The sequence below is a fragment of the Manis javanica genome, chromosome 3 (genome assembly GCF_040802235.1).
Source record: "Manis javanica isolate MJ-LG chromosome 3, MJ_LKY, whole genome shotgun sequence".
Classification (NCBI taxonomy): domain Eukaryota; kingdom Metazoa; phylum Chordata; class Mammalia; order Pholidota; family Manidae; genus Manis; species Manis javanica.
In genome coordinates, this window is record NC_133158.1 from 58941778 (window position 1) to 58969284 (window position 27507).

At 41.1% G+C, this 27507-nt stretch overlaps 2 protein-coding genes across 2 annotated transcripts; both read right to left on the minus strand.

Annotated features, from left to right (window-relative positions):
- Positions 1-1581: 1581 nt before the first annotated feature.
- LOC108407044 (large ribosomal subunit protein eL39) lies at positions 1582-2649 on the minus strand. The gene has a single exon (XM_073231550.1). The coding sequence runs from the start codon at positions 2504-2506 to the stop codon at positions 2351-2353; it is 156 nt and encodes a 51-aa protein (XP_073087651.1). The 5' UTR covers positions 2507-2649; the 3' UTR covers positions 1582-2350.
- A 513-nt stretch (positions 2650-3162) lies between these two features.
- PARP15 (poly(ADP-ribose) polymerase family member 15) lies at positions 3163-18311 on the minus strand. The gene is given in 14 exon segments (XM_073230457.1): positions 3163-3551; positions 3553-3568; positions 5022-5191; positions 7416-7476; positions 8502-8513; positions 8516-8640; positions 10270-10358; positions 11564-11566; positions 11599-11748; positions 11751-11819; positions 12801-12856; positions 12859-13036; positions 16691-16804; positions 18270-18311. Coding segments are annotated over 14 exon segments (1317 nt in total). The 3' UTR covers positions 3163-3319.
- Positions 18312-27507: the final 9196 nt, after the last annotated feature.

The window sequence follows — 27507 nt, forward strand, 5'->3', positions numbered from 1 at the left end:
AGGTAACTAAATCCCAGGACAGCTGTGCTCATGCGCCCAGTGTTACATGGAAGGCCACCTTCAAAGTAAGGGACAGAATGGTGTTCTATTGACTTGCAGCCCAGTGCTTCATGGGAAATAATGTGACAGTTACTTTTCTATAAATGTTCACCATGTGCCAGGAACTTTCTTGAGCCCTTTCTTATAAATCTCCTTTAAAAGATAAGTGTCACTCTATTTTCTGACACAGTTGCCTCCCTACATGTGGAGGTGGGATTAAACACCCTGAATCCTGGCTCTGATTTCAGTGTCCACTCCCTTCAGAGCCCCCATGTGTAATCCCATCCACACCCAATGGCTTCCATACCCACCCACTTACACGACTCCCAGGTCTAGTGTCTGAAGGACTGTTGGTGTTCAACCAAGCCTTTCTGAATCAATAAATAGCTTCGGCAAACATTGAAAAAGTAATTGTGTGTCTTCTCCTCAAATGAAACTCAAAGCTATACTTGATAAGTGCTTTTTTAAAAAAGTTCAGATGATAAATTCTTACTGAAATTCAAGCTTATCTCTGCCACCAAAGTTCCTTTCTTCGGACATTTTAACTACTGCTCCTTCTGACAGCACAGGTGACGTAAGGCCTCAAGGGCCACATGGCCACTTGTCTGCTCATTTTAGTTATTTTTTTGTTTGTTTCTCTCTTGAACTTCCCTGCTTTATTTTTAAAATTTTGTAAGTCAATTTAAATTCTTGATGAAAACAAGGAGTGGGAGTGGATGAACCAGTTAACTTTATTTTTTACTTTACTGATAATAACTTACTGCTCATATATTTAAATAAAAATTTTCTTCTACAAAGACCAAAGGGGGGTAAGCATTAATTTATAAATACTATAGTAGATATACCTTATTTTTAACTGTTTGGTGTCCTTTTCCCCTTCATCTGGTGAGAGTACCTTGAATTTCCTTTGGGAAACAGTTTTTCCCATTGCTTCAGATAGTGACTCCCCCCCCAGCTCAAGAGTACAGCATGTGACTCTGGACTGGCCACTTACTGTAATTCTAGGTCTCTGGTTGTATGATGGCCTAAGCTGGTTCAATCAAAAGTAATTCCAGCCTTTACAGGAGCAATTCTGTTCCCCGGCATCGTGCTCTCAATGATAAGTATATATTGCCCCTGGATACTTTCTTCCCTATTGGAACTGACCATGCAAGACATGGGCCTGAATCTACTAGCAGCCATCTTTCACCAGGTGAAACCAGAGGATAAAGACAATCCAGCCAAGAAGAGAGAGATGAGGAAAGTCAGGATCTAGATGATATGTGAACACCTGGATCAAACTGGACTTGAAACCAGGTATGCCTGGACTTTACAGTCACATGAGTCAATGAATCCCATTTTTTGTTTAAGCCAGTTTAAATCGGATTTTCTATCACTTGCTACTACAAGAGCCTTAAGAGATCCAACGATTATTTATTGTGTGTGTGTGTAGCTCTTACATGTACTATGTGTTGGCACATTGAGGAGAAGAATTATCAGGAAATAAGTATAAAGAGAACTGCAATTCCTACTGGCAGCGGCAGGCAACAGTTTCCAGTATAGGGAGGCTACTGATGAAAGACAAGGCTCATCACTAGTAAAATGCAGTGTTTAGGATTGAATGCTCCTCAAGGGCAAAGACAGTGACTGCCAGAGGAGGCTGTGTTTCTAGTTTATTTTATTTTATTTTATATGCACACCTATGTTTATTATTGCTTTATTTTCAAATAGCCAAGATATGGAAGCAATCCAAGTTTCCATCAACAGATGAATGGATAAAAAAGATGTGGTACATCTTGGAATATTATTGGAATATATACAATGGAATATTATTCAGCCATAAAAAAGGAAATCCTGGCACTTGCGACAACATGGATGGACCTAGAGGGTATTATGTTGTGTGAAATAAGCCAGGCAAAGAAAGACAAATGCCCTATGATTTCACATTTATATGGAATCTAAAAACAAAACAAAATGAACAAAACAGCAGTAGACTCAGACACTGAGACAGGTTGGAGTGGGCAGATGGGGTTGGTGAGGGGGATAAAGAGGCACAAATTCTCAATCATAATATACATTGGCCACTGAGATGGAAATGCAATGTGAAGAATATAACCAGTGGTTCTGTAACATCTTCTTTTTTCATGCAAAAGGTTTCATGTATGTATTACTGAACAAACAGACTAGTGCAGAAGCACAGAAACAAAAAAAATCACTTCCCCAATAAAACACACCCAGTTTCCCAGATACTAGCAGTGTTTACAGAGTGAGATGGTAAGAGCATGTGACTTTGATACAGCATAAATAGGTGTGCCATCTTATGCATGACTCCTTAAAGACCCAGCTTGGTTCTTCTCCAGTGTCTCCTCTTGGGGCTGTACCGGATTTTATTACCAGTTTTCATCCGAATCCACTGGGGAATGGGACGATTCTGCTTTTGTTTCTTGGCCAGGAATCGCTTGATCCTGAAAGTCTTGTGAGAAGACATGGTGAGGAATAGAGTCAACAGCAGATACTACAATGGCTATATTTGCTGAAACAAGAATTTCACTGTTGTATGTCTGGAGGACAGACAACTCCACTTTGAAATGGTCTTCTTGCCACTAATAAAAATATCCTTCTTCCTGTAAAGATCAGTCTTCTCTCCAGAGCACACGATGGGTGGACAGCTGGGCTCGTGTCTCAGAACCCAGCAGGAAGAAGTGGTGGAAGTGGAGTTTGTGAGAATTAGTGCAGGCGCCAGTGGTGTGCTGTGCATGCGTTCATTTCTAGTTGTTTTAACAGCAGTACAGAAGCCACAAAATGGGGGAAGCTGGATCAGAGGATCAGGTTGACAGATTCTTAAACACAGCATAATCACACACCTTACAGGAAGCAACTGGGAATCTGCGTGCTCCTGATGTAGCACAACCGGATAGATGACCCTGGCCACTCCCTCCTTGCAGCTGCTTCTATTTCCAGGCTAACTTGTCTAGAGGTGGGTCATCAATAAACAAGTATTGATCAACTAGTTCATAGCGACAAAGGACACTGAGAGTCAATAGCAGTCAATAAATAAATAATGAGATCTGGTCTAGGATTTTCTGTGCTTATTCCTGTCTTTCTGCTTTCTCTCCTCGAATCTCTTCCTGTTTATTTGCTGTTCCTATTTCCCAGGCATGATTTGGCCCCTCAGAAGAATAATCATTTGACAGGAGATTGTGTTTCACAGTTCTTGTAGTTTTCCTGTGTGTCTTAAGAGGTGGTCTGAGAAGTCCTGAAACTGACAAAAAAACAGTGGGCATTCACATCTAAACATTTTCTAAGTGATATCAGAGACCCCACATGACTTTTTAAAGAACATCTTACATGCAGTCTTTAAGGATGTGGATGGAAGGGTAGGTGATACGGAGATTTCTCTTTTTTTCATGTGGTCACAGAAGACATTTAGCAGCTCAGATTTAAAGATGGCAACTGTAACATTTTTTATTGGTGCTCTGGAATGTTTCCATGTGAAGTCTGCAACAGCACTGATGATGTCATCGGCAACTCCAGTTTTTTCCAGAATTTCCTGAAAAAAAATTTTTTTTAACTGATGAAAAGAAGTTTCAGCTGGTGTTGGTCTTTTAGCAAATGCAGGTCTTGGTGCTGAGAAGGAAGCAGCTCCTGACGGCCAGGGACTGAGCTGGCCCTTGTAGCTGAGGCTTGGTGTTCTCTGGCTGAACACAGTTTCAAAGAACTTCATCAAATGTGACCACTCTGTTACCAGGATGAATTAAGGCAAACACAACACCACTGCCTAATCATGTCCCACCACAGACAAAACCGTGGACAGCACCCAAACCACAAAATGGCCAAACATCCCATATCTTGATTAATATGAGCAACTGCTGCTGCATTAATCACAGCTGTAGTGACACTCATCTCTCCTTCTAGATAACATACCCAGTCATAGAATTTTGTCTGCTTCCTAAAAGTACCAATCCAGACTAAAATCCTGCTTACTTGAGACGGACCCATAATCACCTAAAACAAGCTCAAATCCATTAATAAATCCTTTCTAACAAGCCTTTGCTGAAATGCTCATAGGTCCTGGCAGTGTGTGCTCCTGGGGTTCTTTAGCTGAAGGGCGCTGGCAGTGCAGAAAGGAGAACATGTGGTTTAGACACAGATCTGGGTCGTATGTCTGCCTCTCCCCTGATTAGCTGTGTGATCTTAAGGAAGTCTTTCAATGCCCCTTATATTAGTTGCTAGGGCTGCCAGAACAAAGTGCCAGGGACTGGTAGCTTAAGCAACAGAAATTCATTTTCTCACACTTTTGGAGGGTAGATGTCTAAGATCAAGGTGTAGATTAGTTTCTTCTGAGGCCTCTCTGCAAAGTTTGTAGGTGGCCATCGTCTCCATGTGTTTTTACACAGTCTTCCCTCTGAATTTATTGGTGTTCTAATCTCCTCTTCTAACGAGGACACCAGTCATATTGGAGTAAGGACCACCCTGATGACTTCATTTTAACTTAATTATCTCTTTAAAGACCCTGTCTCCAAATACAGCCACCACCAAAGGAGGAAACCATAAAATAAGACAACTCAGGAGGGGTGGCTATTTGCAAGGGATGATGAAGGTGGTGAGTTTGGATTCTAATATAGTTAAATTTCTGGTAACTGAAATATCTCAGTGAGATCTTAGAAAAGGCTAGAAATGATGAGTTGAGAGTCTATGAAGAAATGGTAACTGACATAATGAGAGGAAATAAATCACCCAAAAAATAAATAAATGAATGAATAGTAAGCAAACCAGGAAGTTAGGGGCCAAACATGAAAAGATGCTTAGGGAACATAAAATAAAGAAGAAAGATGGATGAAAGAGGCATAGGCCTCATAGATGGCTCACAGGGACATAAAGGTAGCCCTTCTTTGATTTACATCACTGTTGTTGTGTACTCAGCATTGAGTTCACTAACAGTAACAGTAAATCTAAAGGAATCTGGATTATTCAGAACCTTGGAATGATCAGAGGCTGCAAACCTGTTCTGATGGCCGGAAGGGAAACAGATGTGTACTGCCTCTGTCCACACTCCTCTAGAACACTGTAAACCATTTTCCTGACATTGTTTTCCCCAAGAATGTGAATTATTATCTTGCACATTAAGTGTCCACCTTGTGTAATTATAAAATCTCTGTGAGGCTGTGCAGCGGAAATGAAATGAGGGAAAGGAACCACACCCAGCACATTATTTATGGGAAGCAACAATCACATTACTGAGAAAAGAAAATAGTCAACGTCAAAAAACGCTGTGAAGATTCCTGACCAAGTCCAGCCTCCCTTGATCCAGCTGGTTTCACTCACTGGGACTGTGACAGGCTCCTTTTCTTTACAACCAGGATTCTTTAACTCCACAACTACACTGTTGAATATTTGGGGCACTGCTCAAAAGCACTCTACCTGCATTAGCCCACTCAGTCCTCAGAACAAGGCTATGAGGTAGGCACTGTTTTCTCCATCTCACAGATTAAGCCGAGGCACAGAGAGGTAAGGTCCAGTAGCCTATGGCTGCCCAGGATTTGAACCCAAGCAGTCAGTATGCAGAGCCCTTAGCTCTCACTCTCTTCTCCAGAAGAGCATGTTATGTGCTCATTCACAGGGATTAATTTTTCAAGGAGATAAAAGCAGTGTGTTCTGTGGTCTGCAGGTATGAAAGGGTGAAAATGTCTCTCTTCTTTAGGAGCCTGAATGCTCTTGAGCGCACAGCAATTACCAGGGCTTATATCAAGGCACTGGCCTTTGGCACCCCGAGTGAAGCAGGGTTCCAGCAGCTGGAGGAAAGGAGAGTGGGGTCCTGCTCACCCCAGCCTGCCCCCCTGGAGAGCCCCGGCTGCCTCCAGTGTCCCACCTGCTCTCCCTCCCTAGGCCCTTCCAGCTTGTCCCCGCTCACTTCCAAGGTACAGCTCGCTCTCCCCACAAATTCCTGTTAACATCCTGTGTTGATGATCAACACCGCCTTCCTCTGATCTCTCTCCAGAAATGTATTCACGCCAGAGAAAAGGTCTTAATCAGAGGAGGCCTACCAAGGCGGGAGTTTCAGGCACAATAGCAGGTCGTTATGGGAATCTGTTGTCAACCATGGGATACGGTGACTTAAAATCACACTCGTCACTGACTGTCAGTTCGGCAAGGCATGCGTCCTGGTTTTGAAGGATGAATAGTTTATGATCACTCTTACAGGTTCCATGCTACATATAAAAAATAGATATTAGGTCTTTGGCCCTTGTTCCTGACTTAGAGTTCTGAGAATCCTCAGAATCTCGTGAGTGAGAGGTGTCTTTTATGTGCAAATGAGATGGCTCCTGGGGGCGGCAGGGCTCCAGAGCCTCAGAATCAGGCTGGTCCCCAGAAAGACCAGGCCAAGATTAGAGGATTGGAACTTCAGCTACCCCTACCTACCTCCAGGACGTCAATCACAAATGCAATGATTAAATCAATCACACCTACATAATGAAACCTCCATAAAGCCCCCTCCGTGACATGGTGTGGGAACTTCGGGTTGGTCAGCACACCTAGGTGTGGGAGGGTGGTGTTCCTGGAGATAGCATGGAGCTCTGGCCCCCATGTTATGGCCCATGCATCTTTTGCACTTGGCTGTTCTTGAGCTGTATTCTTTATAATAAACTGGTAAACCTAAGAAAAGTGTGTTCCTGTGTTCTGTCCACACTCCTCTAGAACACTGTAAACCATTCTAACAAATTTGTCATTCTAACAAATTGTCAAACCTGAGAAAAGGTTTGTGGGAACTCCTGAATTAAAAGCCAGTCAGTCAGAAGTACAGATGGCCTCTGGGACTTGAGACTGGCATTTGAAGTAGGGGCAGTCTTGTGGGGCACAGCCCTTGAACTTGTGGGATCTGACGCTAACCCCAGGTAGGTGGTGTCAGAATTGGAGAATTGACTGGTGTCAGCAAACACCTCAGACCCACCCAGGCTCTGCATTCATTCCCAAAAGGATTGGAAGTCAGCTGCATGGTGTGCTGTAAGCAGTAGCAAAAGGTTGGGGGAAAATAAAAGATCATTTATACAGCATTTTGTAGCTTACAAAACTTTTCACATTCATTGCCCTGACCCCACCGCCACGTGTGGACAGCTGTCACCACACTCCTCTTAGCAGAACCGTCGTACCGATGAGAGAAGCAAATCTCAAAGATCAGATTATGTGCCCAGGGTACCTCAGGCAATGATGGAGCCTCCTGCACCCAAGACACATGGTGTGTGGGATAAAGGACCTCTCCCCCACAGCTGCAAAGTCATTACCCCCGTATCTGCTCACCCATGGGTGGTCACCACCAACTCTGTCCAGAGACCCTCTCATGGTGGTCTTAGCCCTCTGACGTTCAATAGATTGTAGCAAAATAACATGAGATTATATCCAGTACAGCACATTCATTTTCCACAGCTGGCCCAGCACCTTCTAAAATTGCTTTCAACACCCCTAATAAGACAGGTTAATGTAAAAAGGCATCAGTTAAAATTCAATAAGTGGTTATTGCTTTTGTACATTAGACTTTTGTTTGGCTAACCCTTTGTGCATAATTCATATAGTTGCTTCCATATTCTAAAAATCTGTTGTTATGTCTTGTTCATTACTGTTTTCCCTCCAGTTCTCTTTTCCCTGTGGGTTTATGCCCTTTTAACTCCTTTCATGTTGCTTCAGTGGAATTTCAAAAAGGGGCAGGGATCTTCAATTTACCATGTTTCAAATAACTGAATGTTCTTTATGTCCACATTTATAACTGAGAAGCTGAATGGCCATTCTTCAGATTCACTTTTGTATAAGAAGTTCCATAATATTTGCGGTTTAGAAAATATCTAACCTGCTATTTCTAGTTATGTTTTATTGTACCCTTTTAATGTCAGAGTTAATGTTTTATAATATAAAAATACATAACATAAGAGTATATGTGTATGTTATAAATGAATAGACATGGGGAGGGCATGCTCAAGTTTTGCATCAATGGGCATGGTCAAACATGTTTGGGAAAAATCAAGAAAAAGGGGTTGAATTTCATTTGTGGGTCAGTGTAGTGTACAGGAAAGTTACAGGAGGCAAGGTATGAGTGCCAACTGAGGTATGTAAAAAGGGAAATAAAAGTAGAAGAACTTAAAGCTATTAAATTATAAGTGTGGCATTTTGGTAGTTCAGAGCTTCAAAGAGGATGAGAGCAGGTGTAAATTAAGTATATTCATCAGTACCATCTCACCTTTATATCAGTTACACCCTGTCTAATGCTCCTCTGGGAAACAGACAACATTTGATAGGCAGAGAAACTGTTCCAAAAATTTACCCAAGGCCACATGTGGTAAGTCGTATGGCTGGGAAAACCCAGGTCTTTCTGATGCCAGGCCTGCATATTTTCTACAACACTGTCTACTCAAGGCAACATTAGTCACAATTTCCCTCCCTGACATTAGCCATGTTAATAGTTATAATCAAGCATATGGCTTAAAATAAAGTACCAGATTTCAGATAAATGTCCTTGCTGTCGAGTTTACAATAACATCTGCCTTTTCTTTGGTGATATTGCCAATAAAAATCTGGAAAGTAATTGGACCAATCTCCATTTCACACTCTGTGAACCCAGCGTTAGAGACAGTCCTGAAGATACCTGAAAGAAAGAAAATGCATGAAAAAATAGCTAGTGGAAGAACAACATGGGGCCTATTCCCCTCCTGGTCCTCTTTCTTTCCCCCGACATAAATCCATACATGACCATGTCGCCTAGCCTGTTAAGTTGCTGGGTTTTCCTTTTTAAGGAAATTTGAAAATAATGCTTGTGGCAGTATTCATATCTACATTTTCTCAGTTAAATAGGATGAGGCAGAAACATCTGATTGGATCATCTGTCTGCAAATGATCTGAGCGGATCACCGATTTGCTGTGATGTCACAAGAAAGGAAGGAGGAGAGGGCAAAGTGCACCTTCACATTCTGCTGACAACATCTTTGGGGGATTCTTTTTTCAGCTTCATTGAAGTATGATTGACAAATAAAAATTGTATGTGTTTAAGGTTGCAATGTGATGTTTTGATATAAGGATACATTCTACAATCCAGCTAATTAACATGCTCATCACCTCCCATAGCTACTGTTTTGTGGTGAGAACACTTGAGATCCACTCTTAGTAAATTTCAAACATAGGAAACATTATTAACTATAGTCCTCATGCTGTTCATTAGATCTCCAGAACTTATTCATCTTGTAACTGAAAACTTGTACCTGTGGGAGGTTATTTTATTACCATTTTAGAATGGTCTCAGCACGCCTAGGTTATTCGGCCAATGTTAAACAATAGCTCACTAACTGCAAAACATGAGCTCTTCTGCCACTTCACATCCCGCTAGAGTAGCAATATCAAGCCTGCTCTGAGGAAATTACTTTTAACATGTTGGCCTATTACTGTCCACTCCACACCCGGAGGCTTTATAACTTAGGGGTGCCATTTCCATTCATCCCTTGAACTCTTTAGATCTTCCTTTCCACATTTATACAGGGGCAACAGACCCAACTGCCCATGGGGTCATTGCACAGATTAAATAATTTGATGTATCTGAAAGCCACCAGTAAAGTTTAGTGCGCCATACACATGTGCATGTGTGCATGTTTAGGGGGGGAGTTTCTGCAAAGACCTTCGCTGGATGGTTCCTCCCAGAGCGGAAGGTGACAGGCCCACGCGCCTGTGGGCAGGCATTGCTCCCAGTGACCCACAGTGGAGTGGACTCTGGGCAAGACACTGACGGCCTGTGATTGGCGTGGCGGGTGGGCTCCAGCAGTCACTCCTCCAGAGGTGCGTAACTGAGCAGCTTCCTCATCAGATCCCCAAGGGCCAGAGCACACAGTGACAGCAGTAGAGCTTCAGGCCTACACGTTCCCAAACGTCCCCCTTGCTGAACCCAGCCCTCAACAGCCCAGGCAGACCCCCAGCTGGGGGAGGTAAAGCAGCACAAAGGGGTAATCATGGTGGCAGCAGGACAGCCACTGGTCCTGGGCTCCCAGAACACAGCCACTCCTCAAGCCTCTTCTTTTATTATCACATCTCAGAAACTCTGGCCTCACTGCCAATGATGTGGCTCACGTCACTATGATTCATTCTTTGTGTGCCCAGCCCTGGAACCTACGCTGGCACCTCCTCCATCACTGGTTCCTCCTGTGAATTAGCTTTGTCTCCGGTTGGACTTCAGCTACCACCGAAAAGTTACTAAGGGGAACATTTCCTCAGAAAAACAACTTGGCCAGAACTTGGGTCCCTCCAGCTGTGAGAATCCTGTCCTTGCTGGGATTGCCACTGGACCATCTAGTGAATGCATCTAAATGTGCCTGGAAATAGAAAGAAACAATTGCTGACCACAGCAGTGCTCTGTAGAAATATCAATCCATTTCTTTGGACCATTGATCATCAGACATCAGTTAGTTGATGATTAGTTGAGAATAGCCAATCATTTTCCATAGATTTCCTCTTACCTCAGAGACTTTTTAGTTAAAGAATTGCATGTCAGCCTAGGCATTTTCTCAATAAATACCAGTCCCAAGTCACTTGATTTCATGGGAAAACCACGTCTATCCCAAATGCCTGAGAATAACTGAGAACTCAAAACAAAATTATATTTGATATCTTTTTAAAGGGCCAGCATTAGTAAATCGTAACGTGTAAAAAGTGTTAAGTGTAAAGTTGTAAAGTGTAGCAGTTGCCCTAAAGCAGGAAATAAAAAGGTGATAATAACTATTTCTCAACTAGTTTTGAGGCTTGCTCCATGCTAGAGACCATGCAAAACCCTTTAAACACACCGTCTCTTAATTCTCACATCAACTCTGAGAGGTGTTATTGCCCTGCTCATTTTACACACGATAAAATTGAGATTTAGAGAGGTTACTTCACTCAACCTTGGAATGGCAAAATCAAGATTCACACCAAAATGTACTTTTCTTCTTTTTACTCTTACATTGTTTGCATTTTTGCTATGACTACACAGAATTTGTATAAAATCAATAGGACATTTTCAAGAGCAAAAACAGACTTTGGTACTGAGTGGGCCAGTTGGCTAAGGAGTACTTCTCAAGGAACGCCACCTACCAGGGCAGTACTGGGGGGACAGTCCTTGGTCACTGCGCTTTGAGTGTTTCTACTACTGACTGTGGTACAGGTATTTCTAGCTTTAGACCCTCACAGACATATATCGACTGTCTGTATTTTATCCACATAACCAAATTCTTAAGGCTTCTCTCATCCCACCTTTTCCCTATAAATAAAGCCATGGCTTAGCTTTAATTTAGTACTGTTTAAATGTGCAGCAGGCCACTTTTATGCCAGTAACACTCTGCTTCTTTCAAGGACTCTGTTTATTATAAATTATCTTGTCTCCTGATGAACTGTCTAGGCAGGACGGTGTGAGTTATCAGGGTTACCTCAGAGTTAAGCCGTAAGACAACCTCCCATCAGCAACCAACACTTATGGGCAGGGAAGTAGGAAACACTGTTATTTACAGGTCTACGAAGACGTTGCTCTGACTGCACTTAGGTTCACTTGCTAGAATGACCAGAAGAGATATGTAAGCGTACCTGGTTTGTATCATCACCTGGGCGTATCAGAAAGTAAACTTCTTGTAAGGTTTTCATCCACACACTGCTGCTAAATGTGAACACTTCTGAAAGGATTATTTCTGCAAAAATAGCTTTGGGAAACTTCAAATTTCCTATTCCAATTATGGGGGAAATGTGACTGAGGAAAAAGATAGCTCTTCCATAGTCATCAAACATTTCTTGATTATGTTTGCCATTATCTGAAAGGTATAAAATATGTTTACATAAGTTAGGGCTCAAGCTGGTGGAAAGCAGAAGAGCTATGGCTCCAGCAATTCTGGCTATGCCTTCTGCACTGTCATTGGCTTTCTCAGGCCTGGGGAGTGAGAAGGAGAAAACAAGATGAGGGAAGAGGAATTTCCAGGGAGATTCAAACTCATGCATGAGGGAAGGGTCTAACAGTACGGGAATAGTTACATGAACAATGGTATCTCATTGCAATTAACAGTGACATTTAGGAAGAGTTTCTAACAACATGGGGAAATGTTTACATTAAGTAAAAAAAGTCAGGATTAAAAAGTGTTTGCAAAGGAAACTCAACTAAGAAATAGATCTGTATAAAATTGACTTGAAGGAAATACAGTAAAATGTTAACAAAGGTTATTTCTAGGTGGCTGGATTATGGCTTTTATTTTTGTACTTTCTGTATTTTTTGCAATATACATGTATTACTTTTATATCCTGAGCAAAATTTACTTAGGGGTTAAACTGGGAGTAGAGATGAGAATTAAGCCATCAAAAGAAGGCTGTGGACTTCGTCCTTCCTCACCGCAGCTCTGCCCACATCTCTGTTACACTGAAGGTTTAAACTAATCTTCAGACACCATTCCTGGAGAACCCACAGTGATTGTTACTACTTTTGAGGGTCAATTACTCTGAAATAACTGGTAATTGTGATGGACTCTTCGTGGAATATAAAGATTTCAAAAAATAGACAGAGTTCAACCAATACTATGGTTTCTCAATCTGGGCCAGACAGTTCATTGTTGTGGGGTCTGGCGTGTGCTGCTAAGATGTTTAGCAGCATGCTTGGCCGCTACCCCCAGCTACCAGCAGCAGTTGTAACAAGCCACTTGTCCCCTGGGGAATAAACTCACTTTGGCTGAGAACCACAGAGCTATACCATGCCAGAAGATCACCAATGCTATCAAATGAAGGGGAGAACTAAGGACTTTCTCTACCTGCCAAGAAGACCCTGATCCATTATCCCAGAATGGAGCCACGACATTAAGCACAGTTTGTAGTCTGAATGGCAGCCACTTGTCATGAATATGCTACCCACACTCTCCTCGGCTCCCTGCCTGCTGGCATGTCACTCTTTCTGAAGCACTGGCCCTGCATTCTTCCAAAGAGCCTGAGATAGCCATCTGCCTCCAAGCCAAACATTCATGCGGACAATGTTGACAACGACATGGGCCTTAAGGAAAACACCAACAGTTTGTTAGCAATAAAATCAATAGATAATTACTACGCACCTATTTCCTGCTAAGGACTATGGGATAATGCACAAGACACATTGAGCTGTAGTACTGACCTTCAGCCCTACCCTCAAGGTGCTTATGGTCTATTGTTAGTTTTTAGACACCAAAATGAGGGGATCCCCAAAACTTAGAAATTAAGGAAACATACTACATACTACTGTCAATATGTGGTGAGTCACCGCAGAGTTATGAAAGTAAGTGAGAGACCAGAGACGGATAGAGAGAGAAAAGAAAGAATGTGAGCATGAAAGGCAGAGGCAGGAAGAGAAAGGAAGAGAGTGAGACAAAATATGCAGAAAGATTGAGAGAGACTGAAAAGGGAGAACTACTTTGAGCCTGGCAGGAACAGAGAGTAACTGACTTTATCAACATACCTGAAAAAAGAATGGGTCCATCTGAAGCGGGTTTGGGTCAGCCCTGAAGGCTTGAGCAAGGGAAGGTCACTGAAGTGAAGGCAGGCAGTGTCCTTTCCAGCCTGTCCCAGGGCACTGTGCTCTCCAGGGTCTGTGCTGAGGCCACCCCTAGCAGGGTTGGGCTCATTGCCTGATGCCAAAAGGTGTTAGATACTCAATTTGTCCACTTCTGCCTATTCCAATTTTATGGTCAATTTGGAAGGGAGAATGCTCTGATCATATGGATTTTCAATATTTTGGTTGCCTGGGAGCTCTTCTTCATTATAAATTAAAAAGTGTCTGTGTCTTTGGGCCACATAATAGTCATATTTATCACTCTAAGCTAATAATCAGCATCAATGGGTCATATGATGTTAATTAGCATAAACAAATCTCAGACCCAGAGAAGCTCCCTTCAGGGACAAGAGGGAGTGAGCCTTCCAAAAGACTTGATCCACTTTTGCCTCGCTTCACCTCGCAGCCTCACTCTCTACTTACTGATTCCTACACATGTTGGGGAAGCAATATATTAACATGTAAAAAAGTAAAATAGCGTTCATGCTTAAATCATTTCAAGAGAATCAAAAGAAACTCTGTGTTAAATATACAATTATTCATTGCTATATAATTTCCAAAAAAAGGCAGGAATCTTTTAGACTGGACTGGTTAGTAAAGTCTGTACAAAGGATAAGGGATATAACTGGAACAGGAGAAAGAAGGCTGAAAGGCACTCTAGGGGGGTGAATAGCTAAGAAAATCATATTAAGATAAGTCAGAGAGGAATCCAATTTAGCCAAAGGAGAGTTTCATTGGGGAGAGACAGGACTGGAGGAAATTTGGGGTCAGATGATAAAGGGATCTGAAAATCCCCACTTTTGGGGACTTTATCCTATAGGCAATAGGGAGCCCCTGATAAAACAATGTTTTTGGAGTAGGTACCAAACAGCAAGGCAGAGGACAGATTAGAGGGTGAAAGACTCAAGGCAAGGAGGCTGGGCTAGTACTAAGGGGTGCTTGGGGGATGCGAAGCGAGAGTTGACTGTGGGAATGAAAAGAAAAGGGCATGTACAAGGGGCGTTGTGAAAGGAGACTTGGAAACTAATTGGGTAGGGAAAGGGGTCTGGAGAAGACTTAAAGAGGATTCCAAAGTTTATACAGCACCACCCGATGTTGAGGATAGGGTCCCTGACATGAGCTGACAAGAGTTTAATGATCAACTTAACAGACTATGCAGTGAAAAGACTTCCTTTTCCCCATCTGTAAGATGAAGGTAAGTAATATGTATCTCAGGTAGATTGTAGTAGTAAGTGGGTGATGTAAAATTTAAAGGGGTCCATCATAAAGGGATAATGATAATAGCTATGATTTAAAAAATCTTTACTCTGTGTCTGGAAGGTGCTAAGTGTTTTATATTAACTATTTTGCTTATACCTCACAACAATCTTAATACCAGCATCATCTATATTTATAGATAAGGACACTGAGGCATAAGGGGGATGATCAATGGCTGGTCATTGGTAGAGTGGGATTTGAACCCTGCCAGAACTGGCTTACTATGCCTACTCCTAGAGTGAAAAAGAACCTTACTGTGCTTTTATGTTATCTTTTCTGGTCTGATTATACTCACCGAGCAACCTCAAAACAGTCAGCTACAGACCTCATTATTACTGGTAGCCACGGCAGTTATCTTCCTCACTGCAAATTAAGTAATTACAACTCCAGTTTTATAATAAGTGTTTTGAATTTAATTAGTGTCGGTGTGATTAATTACTGTGGAAAAAGTGAAGGTTCCTATGGCCAGGATTCTCACCTGGCCCTGGTCGGCTAGCTCACTACACACATGTGGGCAATACATTGTTATTGACTCTATATAAAGAGCTCTGCCCAGTACTCAGGGCGACAGGGTGGCACGGCTGCAGGAGAGCAGAGCAGAGGCTGGAGTGGTGGCAAGGACAGAGACTGAGACGGCTGTGGGGGTAGAGAGGCCCAGAGGCAGAGACTGGCTTGCTGCATGCAGACTCACTCTGAGTGGACGGGATTCTAGTGACTGACCTGACACCGTGGGAAAAAAGTTGGGTATAATCCTTTCACTCCAAGAATGTTTCACTGTCATTCTTTGGTCTCACTGAATCCATAATGGCCTTGACCAGAACTGAAACCCATTGGCAAGACAGTTACCAAATCCAAATCTGGGTAAGAAGGTAAGATTCAATGTCTCAACCTGCAGATCTAAGAACATGGTCCTGACCCCACATGACAAAGGAGTCTAAGGACTTCAGCTATTCTACAGAACATGAAGAAAGTGGCCAGCTGCCTCCCCTCTGCCTCCTCATTAGCTGCAGTTAAAGCACAGGATATTTCCAGGAGTGCATAATCCTTAAGAGTCTCCAAATTTCTCAAAGGTGTTCTCTTTCCATTAGTCTTGATGTGTGCCATCTGAGGGTCAATATCAAGTGTCAAACTGGTGGGGTCTATAGAACACTGAGGAAGCTTCCAAACCAGTGATTCTTGGCTCTGGTTGCATATTAGAATCACCTGGAATGCTTTAAAAAACTTAACACCTAGATCACATATCTGACCAGTTAAAATCAGGATCTCTAAGGGTGGGGCCTGGGCATCCATATTTTCCAAAGCTTTGCAGAGGATTCTGTTCTGCAGCCAGGATTGTGTATCATGATGTCAACTGTGGACAGAACACAGGGCTCGCATCTCCTGCTCACTGGTGATTCCAAGGAAAGGAGGTGACGGGAAGGGCGAGGCTGGCCAGAGCCAAGCTGAGCATTTAGTACCTGTACTGGAACCCTTGCTCCCTCTTCCTTCAGCCTGTCTCGGAAAACGCTCAGACAGGAGTGACGGGGTGCGTTGGAGAAGGGTGATATTATAATGTGATGAACATGTGTCTTACTCATAAATGCTGACTGAAATAGAGAAAAACAGAAACGGGCTGACAGTAGATCAAGATAAATTATGGAGACATAAAAGAGGTGCATTTGCCCACCCTGGTTTGTGGTTAAACATGTATCTCTTCCCATGAGTACATGTAGAAGAATACAGGGGATGCTAAGTACAGCTCTGCTTGAACCTCAGGTGGGTTTAACTTCTCAAGTTTGTAGGATCTTAATCTTTGACCCTAAATCACAAAACCAATTAATTAAACTGCATTGTTCCTTGGTGGATTTACTAAGGAACACCATTCACCCAAACATGTAAAACATCTCCACTTATCAACACCAGGTTCACATCTTTGGTTTGGATTGAGGCCAGGACATTACTCTTTGAAAGATGATTTTTCCAGCTGACTTGGTCTCTTAACTGTGGAGAAAACAGTAAAAAGCATTTTAGGCAATGCTATCTAAGCCTTTCCTTATAGGTGTTCAAACAGGAAATAACTATTACACTCTACAGACTTTTCTGACTCAGTCTACAACTCACCCCTAAGACTCAAAAGCAAATAAGTTATTACCACAATGTTTGAATGTCAACTGTATTTAATACTTTAAATGCCAGTGAGCTCTTTTACTTATTCCCTCAAGAATCCTAGCTCATCAGACCCTTTCCATATCCTCCAGCTCTTAATATTTGAGGGCACCCTGGTCGTGTTTCCCACACTATTTCTTGCCTGAGGACTTCCAATAGTGCCAGAGCCTGGTTTGTTTGCTGCTATACCAGAATGGAAATGCAAGTAAATTAAGCCATCCTCCTACCCCCTCAAGCCCTCATCCAATAATTGACAGGAGCTGGTATAAAACCATCCCCAGCAACCTTGCCTCCCTGATAGGACTCACTCTGAGTTTCCCACTGATTTGAAAATGCAACCTACCAGGGTCCTTTACTTCCCTATTAAGATCACTTGCACTTGGACCCTGTCTCAGGTCCATTTCTGGGAGAACCCAGACTAAGACACACCTGTCAGTTCTCCACAATAATGCATTTGTAGTTTGACTATTAATCAGTCATAGAGTTTTATTTAAATGGTCAACACAGATCATCCAGTATAGAAACTTCATTAAACCAGCATGCAAAGAGATGAAGCCATTTGCTCAAACTACTAGCCAATGAAGGACGTAATACTTGAGTCTGCTCTTCAGAGAATCAAGGAAGAGAATCCCTTCTACCTGACAGCATTTTCACACTTGGTGAGAATCATAAAAACATGGCACATGTCACACCTCAACACACCCCACACCCCATTCCTGCCCCTCTGACAGACATTATTAACTGGTGTCAGCACTCTTTTTCAATCAACCCAGACAGTCTGAGAATCTTTCTCAACATAGAGCTCCAGGCAACAACTATCATTTGACCAGAAGTAAGCCATGAAATGTGTTTCCATGCCTGATCAAACTCAAAAATTGTCTTTGCTTAAAATAGTCTCAGAGAATTTTTCACACTACTTTCTATGATAAACAGAAAACTCCAGAAGGACTGCAAATGGGCTTCTTGAGTAATCCTTTTCACTTGCTCAGGAATTTCATTCTTTACTTTATACTCTCTTGCACGTAGTCTTGTATATTTGGTGTAAGCATTATCATAACCTCCAGCCCTGAGGATTCCGTGGCTATACTCTTCCAAAGACTAGAAAACCTTCCAGATGAACCAGTCACGTGCTTTGACAAATTTTGTTTTTTCCTTTTTGGTGTTTTGGTTGGTGTCTTTAATTGGGTTACAATTCTTTTTGCAACTTCCAAACAACCTATTAATATGACCATCTTCTTGGACATATCAGACTCAGTCAGAATCCTATCATCTTCTCTGCTTTTTTCCTCTCTTCCCATACCTCTGGCTTCACATTCAGTTTGGTGACTTGATATTTAGACATGATGTGGGAGAATTTTTTAAAGACATCTGTCCAGGTCTTGATGACATTGACCTTTGTTCCTCCTTGAGTGAGTTATGTGGCTTTAGTCTAGTCCCTTATAGGTCACTGGGGGCTGTGTTACCTGTCAGTGATACCTTCCCATTTTATAATATCCTTCCAGTCTGGTGATACTTTCTCTACAAGATCTTCCATATGAAAGGATCCAGGACCCGTAGGAATGATGCCAGTAACTTTCTCAGGAACTTCTTTCCATACGAGGCTGGGCCCAAAGACACATAATAAGGAAACACAAAGATGAGCTTTTCATTGAAGTCAAGCTTTTAGGACAAGCTGGTACCCACCACTGGAAAGAAAAGGTCAATAACATCCAGGCAAAATCTTTGGCGCAAAAAGAAATCCTGATACCAGCAAGACTCTAAAATAGTATGTCATCCTGAAATGTCAAGCAGCTCAATGAAAGATGTGACGTTCATGAACACAATGGAGCTAATGCTCATCTAATGGAGTAGATCTATTCCACTCATGTTTACTCTGCAGTGAAGTTTTGTGAAATGAATCTGATTTTCTCATTGATATTGAAGTGACTTAAAAAATATATATCTGGCCCCTAGAGAGTCAGTAAATACAAATAATGCATGAGCAACTCAAAATAACCTTTTAGAAGTAAAGCCAATACCATTTTTAAAAGTAAGAGTTACCATAGCCAAAATTATTAAAAACAATTGTGTGTGGCAATGAAGAGAAGTCATAAAATTAGGCTTAGAAACTGAGCCTGAGATGGGAATACATGTGCAAGTGATTTATTAAAGTGTGTCCTCAGGAGAAACCTGTAGGAAGTGAGAGATGAAGATAGAGAATGTAGTTTAGGTTAAGCTTGGCTTCTGCCCGATCCCACAAGGACCTCTGGACTATATAAGCCACACCACAGTGTGCTCCCAATCTTGAGACAAGGAAGGGTTCCTTGTACCTCCATACAAGTCTGTTATGGTCTGTTGGCCATTCTGGTCAGGAGATGCATGCTAAATACTCCCCAGCACCTCCAGGCTCCAGACCTTTAGTCTCCTAAAGGGAGTCCTCTGGAGAGATTGTAAGTGGGAGTCCTTCACAGCAATACACACAGCAGTTGGCTTTTAAGTGCACCTAATACAGTAAGAGCACCAGTGCATCTGGGAGAGGCACTGAAGGAAGGAAGAACACTCAGGGAGGTCCAGAGAATGACCACATAGGTTTGGGAGAAAGGGAGTGTGACTTAGCCGCTAAGCCATGCAAAACCATCTAAGGGGTTTTGGTTGACAGTACACTCAGTATGAATCAACAGTGACAGATTTGTGTTTAAGAAAAGAAAAGGTCACCAAATGTTGGCAACGATGTGGAGCAACAGGAACTCTCACTCAAGCTCGTGAGAACCTAAAATGGTACAGCCACTTTGGAAGACAGTCTGGCAGTTTCTTATAAAACAAAATGTCCAGCATTTGAACTCCTTGGTATTTACCCAAATGAGTTGAAAAGTTACATCCATACAAAGCCTGTACATGAATGTTTATAGCTTTATTCGTAAGTGCCAAAATTTGGAAGCAGCCAAGACGCTGAATGGATAAATAAACTGTGGTACTTCCATAAAATAGAATAATATTCAGAGATAGAAAGAAAAGACATAGAGTAACTTTAAATGCCTATTACTAAGTGAAGGAGCTAGTTGGAAAGGCTACACATTGCATGAGTCCAACAGAATGCCTATGACATTCTGGAAAAGGCAAAACTATGAAGATGGTAAAGATATCAGTGGCTGCCAGGGGTTTGAGGAGGGAGGGAGGGAGGGATGAAGAGGTGGAGCACAGAGGATTTTTAGGGCACTGAAATTATTCTGCATCAAACTGTGATTGTGGACACATGACATTATGCATTTGCCAAAGCCCACAGAGCCATGCAACACAGAGAGTGAATCCTAATGCAGTGGACTCTAGTTAATAATTATGTATCAATAGTTTTCACCTATTGTAACAAATGCACCACACTAATGCAAGATGTTAATAGTAGGGCAAACTGCAGGGCACAGAATATTCTCTTTACTTTCTACTCAGTTTTTCTGTAAACCTAAAACTGCTATAAAAATGAAGTCTATTCAGCAAAAGATAATGAGATTTGAGGCTATAATAAGAGAAACGCAGTCACGAGAATGTATGCTGTGAATAATAATTCTGTTCTACTTTTCACTGGTAAAACAGCAATGTTTGGGGTATTGTGCTCAGTACAAGGTGCCAAACTTTGCAAAGGGATTATGAAAACTAACTATGTTCAGAAGAGGGAAACTGATACCATGAAAAGACTGTAAACCATGTCACGTAAGGATATATAAAAGAAACTGAGCATCTTTAACTTGCAAAAGTAGAGATAATGGGTGGGATGGGATGCCAAAAGCAGGATATTAATACTTGTCCTTAAACATTTGAAGGGCTCTCTTATAAAGGATCTATTTCCACAACTCTAAAAAGGAAGAACAGGGACTAGTAGGCAGAACTACCTTAAAATATATTTGGGTTTAATATGCTAATTGTTAAAAAAATAATTAGAACTATCCTAATGTGGAATGGATCAACTTAGGAGACAGTGAGTTCCCAGCCAAGTAGAAGATGGCCGTCACTTAGTGGTCCCATTTCACATCTAAGGTAACTGTTTTGCTTTTGTGTTTGTGTGGGGGGAGGGGGCAGGTATTTTTTTTAAACTGAATTCACTAGATTACTTTCAAATACATTTTACCCAGTAGAAATAGTTTGTTACAGTACTCTTATGTCAGATGTATTAACAATAGAAGTGAAGGACATTGAAGTATTCAAACATCATTTAATAATGGCACTTTATCCCTTTACCAGCTGCAGCATATAGAACTATCTAAAACACAATTCATATCTATTATTCTTCATTATATTAGTGACTTGTGTTTCCCATTTTTCCTAATTTGATCATTGCAATAGCTTTATTTATTGAATACATGCTATAAGTTAGATATTTTACAAATGTTATCCCACTTAATTTAATCTTCACAACGACCCTGTGAGATAGATTTTACTTCTACTTTTTAAATGAAGAAAAGGAGAATCAGAAAGTAACTCTGCCATCATTATCCAGCTTGTAAATTCTAGGAAAATTTAAATACATATATCTTGGGTCTTTAAAGGCCAGAGGTGCTCTATAATTTCTATACAGAAAGCTTAGGTGTGACTAGAATCTTAGAAGTTGGGGGTGGTGAAGGGAGATTGTCTTGAAGCTATTTTTCCTTGGATTGTGTGAGTAAGATGGCACCCAGTGATCATGTCTTTGTATAGGCTCCTTCCATGTTGTGTCAGGGTGTGTTTCTGAGTGACCAATAGAATGTAGCAGAAGTGATGTTATGTCACTGACTTCTGAGGCTAGGTTACAAGAGGCACTAGAGCCCACCCCACCCCACCGCGTCCTCTCTCCCTCAGATCACTCCACTCTCGGGGGAGCCAGCTGCCATCAGGAGCAGCTCAGGGAAGAAGCCCTCATGGCAAGGAACTGAGGTCTCCAGCAGCAGCCATGTGTGTGAGCTTAGACTCCCCAGTTCCCAACAAGCCTTCAGATGACTCCAACCAGCATGTTGACAGCAACCTCATGAGAGATCCTGACCCAGCATCACCCAGTTAAGCTGCTCCCACATTCCTGATGCACAGAAAATGTGAGATAAGAAGTGTTTGTTATGTAAAGCCACTAAGTTTTTGGATAATTTGGTATGCAGCAATGGAAAACTAACACAGATCGTATGCTTATTTAGGATGGCTTGAAGAGGCAGGCCAGTGGAGACAGTGGGGATAAGGTTACAACCCCCACCCCCAGCCCTTTGTGCAAAGTCACTGTTGAAAGCCAATCTCTAGCCACTATGTCAACAATAAGAATTCTAAGGGTCTTAACAAAAAGTTGTTAAATATATACATGTATATATATATATATATATTTATATATATATATATATATAAGAGAGAGAAAATAGAATAGAGTAGTAAATACAGTACACCAATTCCTTAGTAAGAAATGCACATATTGCAAGAAAGCTTTTTTTCCCAAAGTTCTCCAAATGTTTTTGTTTTCATATAAAATGTCAGTTGGGATATAAAATATGAATATTTTAATGTTGTATTGTAGTTTTTAAAAAGTGTATAAAATATTGCATGCACACTATATCACTATTTATGTATCTTTTATATCATGTGGTTATTACCCTATTGTATATACATTTGTCAAAATTCACAGAACTGCATATTAAAAAGTATGGATTTGATTTACGTAAATCATACCTTAAATTTTGAAATGAAAGGAAAAGTCAATAGCATTCATATACACAAATAATTCTTTAGAATGATATAGTGAATGAAAAACCTCACAATAGCAAGAAAAAGGTACAGTCTTTAGAAACAAACTTAACAAGAAATGTTCTGTGTGTAAGAAAATGATAAACACCCTTTAAAGACACAAATGAAATGGCATCTTTCATTCTTAGACTATCTCAATACCATCTCAAGATGTCAGGTCTCTGTAATTCAATTTGTAAATTTAATGCAATCCCAATAAAAATCCCAGTGAGATTTTCCTGATGCTGATCAAAAATCAGAAGTCAATCCTAACATTCATAAGAACAAGCAAGCACACAAGAATAGCTAGGAAAATACAGAGAAGGAAGAACTCTGTAAGGGGACTAGGACTAGCCCTGACATGAAAATACATGACAAACCCTCTCTACAGTGGTTGAATAAACTTGTTAATAGACTAGAACAGAAGCTCCAGAAATAATCAAATGCATATAAAAATCTAGTGTATGATAAAGGTGCTATCTCAACTTACTGAGGCAGTGATAATCTTTTTAATAAATGATGTTGGGACAACTAGATGCCCATTTGGAAAAAAGATAAAATTTCTTCCATTCCTTAAACCCTACCCAAGAATAAACTCGAAAAGTATCAGAGATCTAAATGTGAAAAATAAAGCATTACAGATGGAAAAAAGCATGGATGACTATAACCTGGGTGTAGAGGATGTAAGATAAATTCTAACCGAAATAAGCAGGCGACGAGAGGCAACAAAGGGCCAGGCAGTTTATTTGAGCACAATTCCCGGGTGATATTCTCTGGTCTGGTTATCACAGGCCGGGGAAGACACACTTAGCAGGGCAGGCAGCGAGTTTTTAAAGAAGGTAGGGGGAGGCAGAGCTTAGATTTACAGCGGCGAGAGGATTGGCTAGCCTAAGGCACATTTTTCAGTTTGGGAGGGGGCAGCAGTCAGGGACTTTGGCACGTCATCAGTGTCCCACGTGCTTACCCCTCTCCCCCATGCTTCCAACCCTACATTCTAGCCTTTTGGTCATAATGGGCAATGACTTGATCTGGCTACTTCTGGCTGACAAGGGGAGTCATGGGGGTGGGGGAGTTTCTTAGCATGTAGTTACATTGCTCTGACTGCAAACATCCTGCCTTGCTTTCTCCAGAGGCTCTCAATTTATTCTGTCTAAGGTTATGGTTTCTGTCTTATTTTCTCTTTTACAGCTAGAGACTCTAGCTGCTGCTAGAGAAAAGAGGCGATGACTGCTCTGGCTGCTTCATGCTGAGAGGGGATGCATAAAGGGTGCAGTTAGGTCTCCATCAGTGGTCAGTTGAGAGGGCCTCGGAAGGTTGGCACTTCTATTTTGGAAGGACAAACTTGATGAGATTAAGAATGCATGGCTGAATGTGAGAACGAGAAATATAAAGAGTTTAATTGAGAATCATAGCCAAGTATCATGGGGAAACTAGAATTCTGAATTGAATTTACATTTCAATGACTAGTATTAGGATTTAGTATAGATAAGACTGCATTATTGAAATAATATTTTTCTCTAAAATCACCCTCATTTTTATTAGAAGCAACCAGGTTAAGAAAATAATTAACACTTGGCTTAATTATTTGCATAAGTGCAGCAAGAAGAGCAATTGATTACATAGGCTCTTTTAAATATGCTTTGCTGGAACTTTTTGTAAGGAATTTTAGATTGAACTTTAAAAGGCCTCTCAAGGCCAGACAGCTAAGCCAGACTTGCCATCAGATTGTGCCTGCAGTACCTGTACATTTGGGTGAATTACTCTCTTCTTGAGCTTCCCAAGACTTTTTTGAGGTTCCTGCACCTGCCAGGAAGTGCCCTTCTTTACTCACCTGGTAAGGCTGCTGGGAACTCTGTAAGCCAGGCAGCAGGTCAGTTCTTCTAAGGGGCTTTGTTGGCTTTATAAAGTCAATCTTAGTTCCTTAAAGCTGTCTGTTCATATCTGAGTTTACACACAATGTCTCTCAGGTATGACGTTCCAGTCAAAGCCTTGGTAATATAACTAGTGTTTTTAATTGGTCCTCTTACAAGGAAAGCAGATTCTTATTGAACTTGTGCAAATAAACATACTGCCATGAGATATAAAAATAGTTACTGAGAGTTTTTAAATTCTGGAGGGATCAGGTAGAGAGAAAGATAAAGTTTCAATTCTGCTTGTAAAGGCAGTCATTTATTAAACTGTTGTCAGATTAAGAGAAAAAGCTTAAAACATTTTATTAATAACATTTGAAACAAAAAGCCACAAAATCATCCTCTTCAGCTTACTCAATCTTATGTAACTAATACCTGTTCTGCTGAAATTCAGTTTTTTACTAGTCCAGGAGTAATAAAATAGTGACTATAAATGACAAAAGACTTACAAATGACAATGGTTAAAGATCTGATGAGAGCTTACTGTAAGACAGTTGTCATAAGGCAATTTGGATATTTCTGTAACACAAAATATTCAGTAACAAAGTTTAGCATTATTCCTTTTGATAGTGCTTTCTAGGTAATTAAGCAGGTAATCATATATCAGATAAATAAGCCAAATTAGCTAAATATTTTCTCTAATGAGAAAAAGTTCTTCTGACATGTTCCAGGGGCCCTCTGGAAAATATCAGAGTTAACTAGAGGTAAAAGTACCTTTTTGAATTTGATTTTTTTTTGGCACTTGCTTAAATAGGATTATAGGTTGCTATGAAGCAATATGTATCTATTTAACCAGAATGACAACAAAATACCTCAAAGGCAAATAAAGAAGGTTACACAGTTGTTAGCAAACTTTAGCTTTTAGTTTTTTAATATCAAGATCTCATTTTCTTAAATACTCTGACAACTCACTGAGACTTTAAGCATGAGAAACTGCCTTGATAAAACAATTAGAGAACCCATTGCAATTTTTAATATTAAGAGCAGACTAACAGTTAAGAAAACTTTGTCCTTTTTAACTGAAAACAAAATTCTAATTTTGCTGTGTACTTGATACTGAGACTCATTTGCTTTAATTTTATATAGCATGACCATATTAAATTCTTTTACAAACTTTCTACAACCTTTTTATATTTAGAGTTCTCTCTCTAAATAAACAGCTGTACTTTAGAACAAAGTTACTTTCTTTTATCAAAAGACACATTCTTTAGCATGCAGAAATGTTTTCCTTATTACTTTAAGTGGTTTTAATTAGAACTTAAAACTATTACTTTAATCTTCAGTGAACACTGAAAAATAGGCCACTGTAAACTGTTACACTAGCATTCTTCAGATAGATACATCTATGAATGTATATTATCATTTTTGGAAATGCGCTTTACAGCACAATTTCTCATTAGGCACAAAATATGTTTATATAATTTGGCAAACTTTAAGAATTTTGGTTACCACAAAAATTCTCAGGCTGTTTGCATATATATACACTGTTATACATTAATACAGTATTATTATTAAGATGTTTATTTGCTACACTTGTTTACTTATTTTTAGCAACCATGCTAGATTACTTACAAAACTTTTACTAAACATTAGACAAAGTCAAACTTTTTTTTAAGCATCTTCTTGAAATGTTTAACAGATAACATCAACTTAAATGACTTTAAGTAAATTTTGGCAGCTGATAACTATAAGGATGTGTCTGTTTCAGTTAAACTTAAATTAGCATTAATGCTTATTATTTTCCATTAGAATTCTCTGGAAGTTTTAGAATGCCCAATTTTCACAAGCGCTTGTCTTTAAATCAATTTTATTAATACCATTCAGAGGTAGAGAAATCTTTCATCTACATGCTTAGACACAAAAACATATAGACTGAGACATAACGACTAGAGTTAGCAACACTTCTCATATAAAAACATATACACAGACAGAAAGACTGCTATAAAGATTTGAGTTACTGGTATTTAATTGCTTTCTTTCTTTTTAGCTTCTTGTCCGTGGCTTCCGGAACTGGAGGGTGGGAGGAGCATGTTCCGGTGGGGGAAGAGGGTGGTGAAGGCGGAAGGAGAGAGGGAGGGGGTGGTGCAGCCACCGGAAGAGGAGAGGAGCAGGACGACGGCATGGTTGAGAATGTAGGACTTTAAGATGGCAGCAACACGGGGGAGGACAAAGAACTTAAAGATAGTGGTGGAGAGGGGTGGGGGTAGCGAGCTGAGAGAGGTGGGAGACCAAGGTCCTCCAGCAGATCTGAAAAGGAAGGACTGGGCAGAGTAAGAGGCTGACAATCTTTAACTGGAGATCGGGCCAGGAGAACCTGAGTTGTTGAGCACTTAACATAAACGTCTGGGCGGGAGCACAAAGTCTGAAAAACCTGCACATATGGGATTTCACCCTACTCTCCACTCCGATGGCAATAATTAGTCAAGTCGGTGAGGAGGCCAAAATCGAAAGTTCCCTCAGGGGACCAGTGAGATTGATTGTCCAAGGGATACTGAGGCCCGGCCTCAGAGCAAAGAAAGACTAGTTTCCGTTTGCAAACTTTCCGGGACAAATATAGAGTAGCCAAATTAGAAATGAGACACCGCAACGGGTCTGAGCCTCTGCTTTTGAGGGCTGGTTCCCCATGTCTGTGTCACCTCCCCAACTAATCCCGCTGAGAGGAGCACCCAGTGTCCCAAGCGCACCAAGTCAGGGGAGACATCCTGGGAGCCTGGGTGAGGGACGTCTCCCACACCGCAGGGCCAGGGGTGGGTATCCCAGATGCCTGCAGCGGATGGGCTGGATGCCCAGACCTGGACATAGGTATGACTTTGGATGGACCAGGTGAAACCGAGTTAGGAAGGGAAACAGACCGGGGGAAACTGAGGGATTCACTGGAAAATAGTCCACGCAGCGGAGAGCAGGCTGAGGTCCTGGGTCAGG

Coding starts and splice junctions, on each gene's coding strand:
- LOC108407044 (XM_073231550.1), bottom strand. CDS start 2,506: ATGTCTTCTCACAAGACTTTCAGGATCAAGCGATTCCTGGCCAAGAAA.